The sequence below is a fragment of the Protomyctophum parallelum genome (genome assembly GCF_964188405.1).
Source record: "Protomyctophum parallelum genome assembly, chromosome: 3".
NCBI lineage: Eukaryota > Metazoa > Chordata > Actinopteri > Myctophiformes > Myctophidae > Protomyctophum > Protomyctophum parallelum.
Window position 1 is genome coordinate 51,923,631 of NC_139698.1, and position 12,259 is coordinate 51,935,889.

At 42.1% G+C, this 12,259-nt stretch overlaps 2 protein-coding genes across 2 annotated transcripts; one reads left to right on the forward strand and one right to left on the reverse strand.

Annotated features, from left to right (window-relative positions):
• Positions 1–360: 360 nt before the first annotated feature.
• LOC310855484 (myelin-associated glycoprotein) lies at positions 361–4,772 on the reverse strand. The gene is made up of 8 exons (XM_083760505.1): positions 4,696–4,772; positions 3,169–3,567; positions 2,540–2,854; positions 1,851–2,117; positions 1,286–1,585; positions 915–1,023; positions 643–808; positions 361–532 (listed from the first exon to the last, which is right to left on the reverse strand). Exons 1-8 carry the CDS (start codon positions 4,736–4,738, stop codon positions 368–370), a joined length of 1,764 nt encoding a protein of 587 aa, XP_083616631.1. The 5' UTR covers positions 4,739–4,772; the 3' UTR covers positions 361–367.
• A 693-nt stretch (positions 4,773–5,465) lies between these two features.
• On the forward strand, positions 5,466–11,508 carry LOC310856747 (NACHT, LRR and PYD domains-containing protein 3-like; the record flags this gene model as incomplete). Its single annotated transcript, XM_083762219.1, has 8 exons — positions 5,466–5,480; positions 6,108–6,455; positions 7,210–7,290; positions 7,705–7,755; positions 8,745–10,557; positions 10,708–10,794; positions 10,911–11,078; positions 11,196–11,508. The coding sequence occupies exons 2-8, from the start codon at positions 6,128–6,130 to the stop codon at positions 11,506–11,508; spliced, it is 2,841 nt and encodes a 946-aa protein (XP_083618345.1). The 5' UTR covers positions 5,466–5,480; positions 6,108–6,127.
• Between the last annotated feature and the right edge of the window lie 751 nt (positions 11,509–12,259).

A 12,259-nucleotide genomic window follows, 5' to 3' on the forward strand; every position in this document is an offset into this window, starting at 1 on the left:
ATCTCGGGTCAGAATGGGTTCATCAGACCAGTGTGTGTCCGGTGGAAACCTTGTATGAATCTGATCTCAGGTCAGAATGGGTTAAGAAAGTGTGGGCACCCCTGGAATAGAGGGTTGTGGTTTGAGAAGTTCTTTGAGGGTAGGGGGGAGCATTGCCATGGATGCACTGATGAGTCAGAAGGGAGATCTTGTCATCAACATCACTGTTGATGAACATGGTTTTAGCCATCACGGATCCTCTGATGTAGCACTTTATTTAATTGTGATGTAGTACTAAGCACTTTAAACCAAAACAAGAACACTAACAAAGGGTAAATGTGTATTCATAATTTGTGTGAGGGTATATGTGACAAGTCCTGTGTGGAGCTCAGAGTATTTCCAGGTAGATGGCCGTCTCGGTTTCAGGTGTAGTCGTGCTGCTATGTGTCGCTTGCGTAGCTCTAACCCGGGAACCACCGGGTCTCACTCTTCTTTCTCCTCCTCTCCTCTCACCCATTCGTCTCTCCCCTCCCCTTCTACCTATTGGGCGAGTCTGGATGAGGGACACATTAATCATCAAATCAGGGAGGCACAATTATGATTTTCTCTATATTATGGCCTCTCTGCAGCCGGCTATAATGTAAGGTCATCCATATACTGTACCTGTTTAGTGCGGACAAACAGAGGCGTGCAGTTCTGGTATACAAGCTGATAGCTGCCATTGTTGTAAATGTTGGTCACTTCTGTGCAGTTGATGTAGAGGGGCATCCGGTCCTGATAGATCCCCATTTCTCCTGGGTAGACTGGTGGAGGTCTACTGAGGACATGTCTGAAAGGATCAATAAAAATCAACTCCAATTTGGCCAACACCTGTGACAAATTGACTGTAATGTAGGCCTACTACGGTACATGGGCGGCATTGCATAGCTCCTTACTTTCCAGGCTTCCTTCGGCAATATAACCGGACAAGAAATGAAATTAAGAATATGATGATCAGGCTGATGGCCACAGCTGCTATCACCAACCACAACAAAGAGCCCATCACTGCACATTGACGACAAAAAAGAAAACAAAGTGCAGTGGATCAGGATATTGTTGTCAGCATGTCTTTCTTTTCATCTCAGTATAATTTAGTTTACACTTAAAAAAGGTGTGTCTTGGTACAGTACAGTACAAGGTACAGTATCGGTTGCCTGGCAAAAGTGCTAGAAAACAATATTTAATGATATGGGTTAATTATTGGATAGATAAACTAGATACTGTAGATATAGTTGTAGATGGATGGGGTGAACGGTTTAGAACACACCTTCTTCTCCCTGCAACAGGGTGAGGGAGTCATTGCCCAACGCATTCACAGCAAAGCAAACCACCCTCACAGGCTTGAACCATAGACTGTAAAAAAATGGCTTGAACACGTGGCCCCTGAGTGAAGCTGTTTGAGTTCCATGATCAGATGTCACTGACATGTTGTAACCACTAGGGGGCACACTCCCATTAACACTCCAGGTGACAGCTGGCCTGGGGTAGGAGTCAACTGAACACTGACATTGCACCTCCAAACCCTCAATGGCACAGAAGGATGACAGATGGAGGATGGCTGGCTTGTCTGGGAAGAGAAAGTATATGAGAAAGGGGGGGATTATATTGCTTTAAGACAAGTGATACCCACCACACACCTAAAGAATTAGCCTCTGTAAGGTGTTCATGTTTACTACACTTCAATCATAGGAAGTGAAGTAAAGCTGTGTCATATAATCATCTGGAATAAGCATAATGTGCCACCCGTTACTTTGCGAGCCACTGATTTACTTGAAAGCCCCGGTTGGAAATATTAAATTGAATTGTATGTAACCAAGGTACTGCAGAATTACATTGCACGCTCAGCGGCGTAGGATGGGACTCTCCTTGACCAATCGTGTTTCGAGCTGAGCAGCGAACCCGTATGTCCCGGGTCACGTTGTACAAGCGGACCATGTGTGACGTGCGCCGGTGAAGCTTCACGGTGACACCGCGCTGGGTGTAGGACCAGTGGTAGTCTGACACGGGGGGGTCCGCTTTACAGGAGCAGCTCAGCAACGCTGTGGCCCCCTCCAGCACGGTCAAGGTCTGAACCTGAACCGTCACATCTTTCGGAGGAACTGGAAGAGTATACGCAGAGAGGGGGGTATTGTATAAATATTTATCCCATTCTGACCTGAGATCAGATTCATACGAGGTTTCCGCCGGACACACACTGGTCTGATGAACCCATTCTGACCTGAGATCAGATTCTAAAAATGTCAGTCGCTCTTCGATTTTTCAAAAATAGCAGACCTACAAGCTCGTATCGCGCCACTCGGTGGCGCGATATGAGCTTGTAGATCTGCTATTTTTAAATAGCTAAAGCATAACATGATGCTGACACCAAAATGGGTGCCCGGTCAGAATGGGTTATTTTAAAACAATGAACAGCAAAACATTTAAAGTTACCTGCAATAATGTTTTACACAAATTAATTATGATATCATAGATAGAAGAATGACACAAAAAAAGACAATAGTAATCAAAATGGTTACATTACATGTCACGTGGAGATCCTTCAAAGCTGATTTGATGTTGTTGCTCGGATAGGTGGCCTCACAGCGGAGCCTGGGTTTTACATGGTATGATGCGATAAAGGACAAAGAGGCCACTATCATAGGACTGGGCGACTGGGGATGTAGCACCTCCTTTTCCCCGTGATCACTGCCATTTCCCTGCAGGGCTCCTCTCTCCCAGTGCCACAAGAGTGCAGGAGGTTCGATAGGACAATAATTGCTGACGGTGCAGTTCAGGGTCACCAACTGTCCTTCTGTGGCGGATTCTATGCCACTGATGACAGGAGGCCCTGGGGTATCTGTCCATGATGGCCAGATTGGTTCCATTATTTTCATTGTCTTTATATTATTTAAGGTTAATTAATTGCACATAAATTACTTAAATATATTTACAATACATTGTAACTCAAGGAATAGGAGGAATGCATACAGACAGAATTTTAGGTATCAATGTATAACTAATAAACATGCTGTAACAGAGACTTTACAACAGACTAACCACTTCAATAGTTATTTTCTAAAAATTGTTGTCTGTGTGTGTGTGTGTGTGTGTGTGTGTGTGTGTGTGTATGCGTGCATGCGATAGACTGTTGGGGGGCTTTCTCCCACTCACCTGAAACTTCCAAGATGAAGTTACTTGGCCTCCCCCAGTCATCATCTCTATCTTTCAGTGCTACCTCAAAGAGGTGAGAGTCATCCATGCTGACCCTTTCCATCTTCACAGAGCAGTCTCCATCTGCCATGTGTCCGTAAAGGGCCGTGCGGCCCAGGAAGTCCCTGCTCACTTGACTTCCGTCCTCACTGTTGAAAGCTGTGCTGCGGAGAGGGAACAAGTAGCTGCCACCTCTGGCTTTGAACCTCAGCCTGACGTCCACCCTCCCCCTGGCGGCGTGAGGAGCTAGAGGAGTGAAAGAGCAGGGTATGACCACGCAGGAGCCCGCCAGGGCGTGCACACGCTCAGGGACAGAGGGTTTCGGGGACACAGCCTGGGCGCCTGTCCAAAAGGCTGATGCTGTGACAGAGAGGACACAATCACAATTACAATTTACAATTTAGGCATTTAGCGGACGCTCTTAATCCAGAGCGACTTACATTAAGCAAGAACAAAAAGCATGGGAATACATCACATAAAAGCATTTATCATGAAACATGCGTAAGCTAAGAAAGTAACAGTGGAATATCTATAGAATGAAATTATACATACACTATACATATAAACTATACTTATATACTACTATGCTATACATATGTACTATGGCGTGCTATGACTATATACAATGCAATTATAGTGCTGTCTACATAACATGCTATAAGTCTGTGTCAAATGCTATCTAAGTCAACAGAAATGCTATCTAAGGGGGTAGGGTAAGTGTTTGGAGTCTGAAAAGGTGGGTTTTCGGCGGAAGATTGGGAGTGATGCTGCAGTTCTGACTGCAATGGGAAGTGCAATCCACAGTTTTGGAGCCAGAAGGGAGAAGAGTTTGGGACGTGTGGAGCGTTGTCCAGGCGTTTTTAGTGAGGGTACTTCCAATAAATGTAATGTTTGTATGACTATTAACTATTAAGTGGACATGGACACACCGCACAGTGCATGGAACTAAGTATCAAATGTACATGAAGCAGATTAACACTACTTGACAATTTAGTGTATACAGTAATAACATACGTAGGGCTTAAGTGGTTCAATTAATGTGTCAAATTGTCAAGTAGCGTTAATCTAATGTGCCACAATGAAATATGTTTCACAACAGATGTATTTTTAGAAAGGAGAAACAGCATCCTCGTCTCTATGTGATTCGGCAGCAACTTTAGCACGCCAAGCACGCATGTTTTTCTTTTCTTTTCACTGGGTTATGTGCAGTGCCTTATTAAAATAATAATAATTGTCTTTGAAAACATAATAATGTGGACCTATCCCAAGAGCAGAGTGTCCCATACCTGTACCTGCATCAAACAATTAACATTTCAGCTTGGAAAGAAACATCTCTTTTCAATTTAGCATGATTTGTATCTGTTGTAATATACAATTAAGGCCAGTCAATAGTCGACATTTTCAAATCGGTTCAATCAGACTGACAAAGAATATCTAATTGAATTAAAATATTTTTAAATTAAAAACCAATAGAATGAACACACTCACCAAAAATCACAGGACATACAAGAAACATCGTGTCCAGATGCATGACTGCAACACCACTCAGCCAACAGACAGGCGAGGAGACAAAGTCGCAGGAAGAGGAAGTCGTGATTGGTTTCATTTGCCTTTGTGGATAGGCATCTTCTGTCCTGTTCATCTGTCCTCTTAAACTTGCAGTATCTTACTGGGGGACAGACAATATTTAGATTATTTAGAAATTAATTCACCTCATTTTGACTGCTTTAAAAAAGGTCAGTAGTTCAATTGATGGAATTATCCATTGTAAAAGTTTGCAACTGAAAGACAAGACTACAGCAGAAATGTGAGATAACTCATGACACTGAATGAGTCACTCATGCCAGGGTTTTTCCTACTTGCCCAGCTATTTGCAATTTCTCTGACTGAATCAAAAACCTAACCACTAGTTGTGCGACATTCATTCTGTTGAAAATGTTGTGACTTTTCAAAAGTTTTTACAACCACTATTATTACAGTATGTAGGATGTTATTGAAACAATATTAATGCAAAATATTAAAATGTAAAGATAAAACATTTGTCACGCCACACAAATTAATGTTTTTCAATGTTCCAATAAAATAATGCAATCAGGGTCATACTATATAACATATTATATAAACTATGGACTCTAGACTCTAGTTGAATTGGTGTCCAAGCCTTGACACTCCTCCTTCCAGCACAGAATAAATCATCTCTATACTACAAGCAAGACAGGCAAGTAGAACACGGACTATGGGGGAAGTGGATCGATGCCATCTTTTCTAGCTAAGTATGTTAAACACATTATTAATTTGTGTTTTCTCCTTTCTTCATGGTATGGTTTACATTCAGGGTGTGGGTCTGTATTACAGACCTCATTACAGACTCTGTAATGAGGTTAAAAGTTTTTCTGATAGTTTAGCATTGCATAATCTGCAAGAGACAAAGAGATTTTTAATCGAGGGACTGTAGCAGATTATGATGCAAAGCTAATTTATACCCACTTCTTTATGTGTGGGTATGACTTATTAGCCTAAACTTTCTTAACCCATTCTGACCGGGCACCCATTTTGGTGTTGGCATCATGTTATGCTTTAGCTATTGAAAAATAGCAGATCTACAAGCTCATATCGCGCCACCGAGTGGCGCGATACGAGCTTGTAGGTCTGCTATTTTTGAAAAATCTAAAAAAACGACTGACATTTTTAGAATCTGATCTAAGGTCAGAATGGGTTAATCAGACCAGTGTGTGTCCAGTGGAAACCTCGTGTGAATCTGATCTCAGGTCAGAATGGGTTTAAAGACAAGATTGAGCCTTTTATTTCATTGTTAATGGATTGTGGAACTCTGGGGGAGGGAAGGGGTAAAAAAGTTCAAATGAATTTAGTTAAATATAATCAACATTCATTCTTGACAGTGACACCGTTCCTATAAACCATGAGCTCAACCCAGCAGCTACTCCGATCTCAGAGAGACTTGCTGCTGAACTGGACGCGTGACCACCCGGCACCATTGCTGCGTTGGCTACGCGACGCCAATGTGCTCTCCTCCAGTCTCTACCTGTCCCTACTGGAGCGGTCACCTTCAAATGCCGTGGCGCAGGCCCTGGAGGCAGTGTGTGCCAGCGAGGAGAGTAGCCAAAGTTTCTTGCGAGTGCTGAGGGAGGTGCAGGACTATTACTGCGAGGATCTCCAGGCCTGGGTGGAGAGACACTGCAGAGATGAGACAGACACGAAGCTGGAGCCTGTTCCTGTTCAACTTGAAGGTAGAGTAAGGCCACAAGAGCAAGATATATTTATGATCTCTGCGCCTATTAGGAAAGTAATATAGTTTAGGTTTTAACACAGACACATTGTAGGGGAGAACGGGGTAAGATGAGCGAGTATGTTGAACCATACCCTAATAATGGGAATAATGGCAATCATTATTCATATATTTTTTTTATTAAGTCTTTGCTACTCAAATTATACTGAATGACCTTTAATTTGCATGCACATACTCATTTAAGAGAAGTTTGCAATATTGTATTAACAATATTGCAAATATAAGGTTCTGAATAACAAACTTTATTTAATTGTATTAATATTGTTTAAATAATAAATAAATAAACAAATAAATAAGACTATTTGCAAAATATTTTCATGGCTCTTTGTCATAGATGCTTACTCATCATTTCAATTGATAGAAGACATCCTGCAATATGGGTAGATCATTAGATTTTACTGGCATCTCATTTTGCCTTGCTCCCAGGACAACTTAAGCCCTAATGTTTTTTTCAGAACCAAGCAATCAGAACAATAAGGGATTGGAATTGAGCCAAAGATTTACTGCATGAGCAGAAGTATTGAAGGAAAATGATTGACAGGGTGCAATTCAGATACTCTGATGTCTTGCCAATTTCAGTGCCATAACCCAAGCAAAGATGTTATTGTGCAAGTGCAATAGGGTAGTTGTACAGTATACTGTATGTTTATAATGGCAGCATCTTTTTTTCCTTGCATTTTATTTCCTTACTACAGACAAAAGATCTAAAGGCCGAATTGCTAAGCTATTCACGGGGAAGAAGAGCAAAGGTTTCACCGTAACCACTGAAGGTAAATGTCCTTACTCATGCATCATGGGAAGTTAGTTCCTCCTAGCCCATTCTGACCTGAGATCAGATTCATACGAGGTTTCCGCCGGACACACACTGGTCTGATGAACCCATTCTGACCTGAGATCAGATTCTAAAAATGTCAGTCGCTCTTCGACTTTTCAAAAATAGCAGACCTACAAGCTCGTATCGCGCCACTCGGTGGCGCGATATGAGCTTGTAGATCTGCTATTTTTAAATAGCTAAAGCATAACATGATGCTGACACCAAAATGGGTGCCCGGTCAGAATGGGCTAGTACCACTATAAATAATGAATATATATATTCATTTGTAGAATAAATTAATTAAATATTGAATTAATGATTTAGAATTACATTTAGCATGTTATGACAATTCAAATTTATCTTTTGCATAATGCAGTTAAAAAAGAGTTGAAACCTCGCAGGAGCATAAAGTCAGCCAATATCAGAGGTATGTAAAAAACTTTTTTTTTTACCATTTTCTCCCAATATTGTCTTTGATCAGAACTGAGTGCCGTGATTTTTTTTTACCCCGTAAAACATGATCATCAGCTACTAAGATTACTAAGATTTGTGTACAGAAAGTGTTAAAATTGCGTTTGTGTGTGGCCATACCGGCACACCCACCAGTTCATAAAGTATACCTGTTTTTCACCTTGGCACAACCCAACTGAACTTAAGCCTCGCCCACAGCTGTGTTGTATGATAATGGGGGAGGGGTTAGAGTTATGTCACAAAAATTGTGTCATTTGATTGGGCCTTTTGACTCAATGCAAAGTCACACCCGTGTGCAGTGAGGGGCGCTAATATATTAACCCATTCTGACCTGAGATCAGATTCATACGAGGTTTCCACTGGACACACACTGGTCTGATTAATCCATTCTGACCTGAGATCAGATTCTAGAAATGTCAGTCGCGCTTCGATTTTTCAAAAATAGCAGACCTACAAGCTCGTATCGCGCCACTCGGTGGCGCGATATGAGCTTGTAGATCTGCTATTTTTCAATAGCTAAAGCATAACATGATGCTGACACCAAAATGGGTGCCCGTTCAGAATGGGTTAAAGTCATGTTGATTAGGTGATGTAATGGTGATATAAAACAAACGGTGCCAACACAAACATTAACGCCATTAACAATAAAGAGACAATATGTACATTTTCCCTTCATTGTCAATGCGTTTACTAAACAAACTTTGAACTGAAGACAAACATTAAACCTGTGTATAGGAGGGGCTAGCGCGGCGCCCATCAAAAATACACAGGGAAGACATATTTTAATATTCTAACCACACCTTGGGTCTATTATTAGAGTAACTCCACAGACACATACAAAACAGAAAAAGTAAAACAAAAATCACAGCACTCCATCTTTAACAAGCTATGTGAAAAGAAATCCATTGACATAAATTGCTTGTGATTTTGTGTTGTCAACTACAGTTCCAATTTCTGCCCACAAAACTACTCTTTTGAAACGCACAGAGCAACTAAAATGCTACTCTGAGGGTGAGGGAAATGCTTCAAACTCTGCATCTCACATCGAGATCCGCTATACAGATCTCTTTTTGACAGAAGACTATGAATTCATTGACAGCAGCCAACATGAGTACTTTGACCTAGCCAGTCGGCGTGCACGCATCTATGTCCACCAGGCCTGCCAGCGCATCCAGCCACGTCACCTCCTTAGCCCCCAGGGAGGCCCAACAGGGAGGCCACCAAAAAGGGTTAAAGTGAAAGGTATTGCTGGCATCGGAAAGAGTGTAGCAGTACAGAGACTGGTCTATGAGTGGGCGTTGGGGAAGAACATGCGCAATTTCACCTGCATCTTTGACCTGCGCTTCAGAGAGCTCAATCTGATTGAAGTGCCATTGAGCTTAATCGATCTGCTTGGAGAACGCTTCTTGTATCTAAAGACAGTTCTACCGGACCTTTTTGCTTCACCAAGCTCTTTGCTGTTCATCCTCGATGGATTGGATGAGTTCAAATTCCGTCTCAGATGGAATGCTCCTACCTGTGACATTGGTGTGAACTCTACAGTGCCAGTGTCAGAGCTGATGGTGGCCCTGATCAAAGGGAGCCTTCTTCCAGAGGCATCAGTGATTGTCACAATGAGGCCTTCTACAGAGGCACCCAAGCGTTTCTTCCAGAGGTGTTGCATGGTACTGGGCTTTGAAGAACAGCAGGTGAAGGAGTACACTTTGAAGTTCTTCAAAGACAAGGAAGTAGCTGACAAAGTCTACGATTATGTCCTGAGCAATGACAACCTCTTTGTGCTGTCCTTCATCCCTCTCTATTGCTACATCATCTGCACGGCTATGGCCGAGTTTTTCAGCTCAGGGAAACAAGATGATCACGGTGATTCAAAGTCTCTGGAGCTGAACCCACCCAGAACAGTCAGTGAGGTTTACTTTTGCTACCTGTTCACGGCCGTGAAGCACCATGCACTGAAGGGGAGGGCAGAGAGGAGCACCCCAAAATCAGAGGTCCTGTCACTGGCTAGACAACAACTGACCAGCCTTGGAAAATTGGCTTATGAAAACCTTCTAAACAGAAAGATCCTGTTTGACCGGGCAGATCTGGAGAAATACGGTGTTGCACCTGCTGAAGTACAGAGCACCTTCCTCAACATCCTACAGCCTCTTAAAGAAGAGACAGGCGACATGTTTTCCTTCTTTCACTTGACTGTTCAGGAGCATCTGGCTGCCCTTTACTGCGCAATCAACCTTGACAACCAGGAAGATATAATCCAGGCTCTGGATTTCTGGTGTTTTGGTGAATTCCCATCAACCCCCACTGCTGTACCTCTACTAAATAAAGACCTGGATGTGGAAAAGCTGGAGAGCCTGCACATGTTCACACGTTTCTTCATGGGTCTTCTCCGTGCACGGCTGGCAGGTCAGCTTGAGGGGTTGGCCCTTAACCCCATGGAGCAACAGGATGGCCTCCCCAAGAAGCTAGGTTTATGGTTCCAGGCCCAGTTTAAAGGCAGGGTACTGGGAAACCAAAATGCCCTGAATCTTCTCCACTGTCTAATGGAGTTTCACATGGTGGAAGCTACAAGCACTGCAGCACCAGAGATCAAGAAACTGAACCTGTTCAAAATGAAGCTGAGTGTGGTGGACTGTGCAGCAATGCATTACGTGCTGCAGTTCTCCCCGCACAAGTTAGAGGAGCTCAACCTAGGCTACTCAAACATCGGAAACAGAGGACTCAGCAGACTGGGTCCAATCCTTCATCGCTGTGAATCTCTCTAGTGAGTGTGATGATACAACATACACTATATAATGTGTGATTACAATATGCATAACAAAACAAAGATAGCAACTAACTTTAAACACCACATGAAAGTTAATGAAACGCGTACATTCCGAAATGCTTTATTTACTCTAAGTATCTCTTTCAGTTTGAGATACAACTGCCTTGACAGACAAGCAGCCATTTTAGAATCTGCCGTTTTGAAATCAAACGAATGCCAGGTGAAGAAGCTGTTGTAAGTATATTAAATAATGTTGAATTCAAAGCATTACTTTAAGAACATTTCACCACCTAAAATATAATTATATAGACTGAATGCTATTATTGAATGGAATGACTTTGGTCCTGCAGTATGTGTGGCAATAATCTGGGTCCAGAAGGGGTTTTGCAGCTGTGGAATGCTCTGGAATACAACACGACAGTGGAGGAACTTTACCTGGACATCACTGGCATCACTGAAATGGGCACAGAGAACATTGTCCACTGCCTCAGCAAGAACACCTCTCTTAAGACACTGACGTAAGTACAAAGACTCCCTCACATACATTGTTCAGTTTCCAGAAACATGTTCACACTGCCATGCCATCTACTGGAGTGTGGAGAGAATTACATTTCTATTGTTGTGTGTTTGATCAGCATTGCGGGGAATGACATCGGAGAGGGAGGAAGGAGAAGGCTGAGGGAGCTAGAGCGACGAAGGCCGGATCTCCGCATTATTGGAAACTTTGTAGATGACCTTGGTTTACTTCAGGCCTACCTGGACTGGGTGGAAGAGATCCGGGCTGACCGGGACCAGATGGACTCAGTGAAGAACGCTGATGCCTTGCAGTCTGTCCTGAAGGGTCTGCAGGTGGTAGAGGAGGGAGAGAATGCAGAGAAAGCCAGGGAGCTGAAGACCAAGATTCTGGAGTTGCTGAAGCCCTCCATTGTTCGAGCTGGTGCAAAATGATCATATGATTAGATGTATATTTAGGGGGTGCAGTTCGTTCTGAAGCACAGAAAGCTTGAGAAAAACAATGAAACAATTACAATAAAAAGTTCTTAATGTCACAATGAATCATTGTATTATGTATTATAATTCATATAAGACACATTTTTCAGTATAGGTTAGTCTTTTCCAAATCCCATTTGAACCACATTGCCTTGAACACTACTTCACCACTATGAAACATGTCACTTTTTTTTAGGATGTCAAGACATTATTTGTAACATTTATTACAATTTAATGACATCAACAGTTGAAAATAAAAATGTAACAATTTCAAAATCAGACAACTATACATTTGTATACATGTAGGTAGGCTATGTTGAAAATGACAAACCTTTCCAATTGAATGCATGATATCAACAAGTCCTCACTGTTCACTTGACTCTTTCATAGTATCGAGGCCATTTGCCTTTCATTCATTTCCAAACATTAAGGTAATCTAAGAAACAGGACACATAGAAACAGGCACTCTGATCCAAGGAAGTCAGTCCGATTATATTAGGAGAATTGTAGCTCAAAACTTGAACAAATCCAAATTATGCCCAAATAAAATGACAACCATTGATTATATTAGATATTAAAAAACAAGTTTACTTTATTGTCATGGAAGGTATCTGTACAATCTACACAGAATCGAGGCGCTTGTGGTAAATAGTAAGCTTTACGTGTTCTTTTCTTTTTTTTTTCTTCTCTTGCTCATACTGAGAGACAC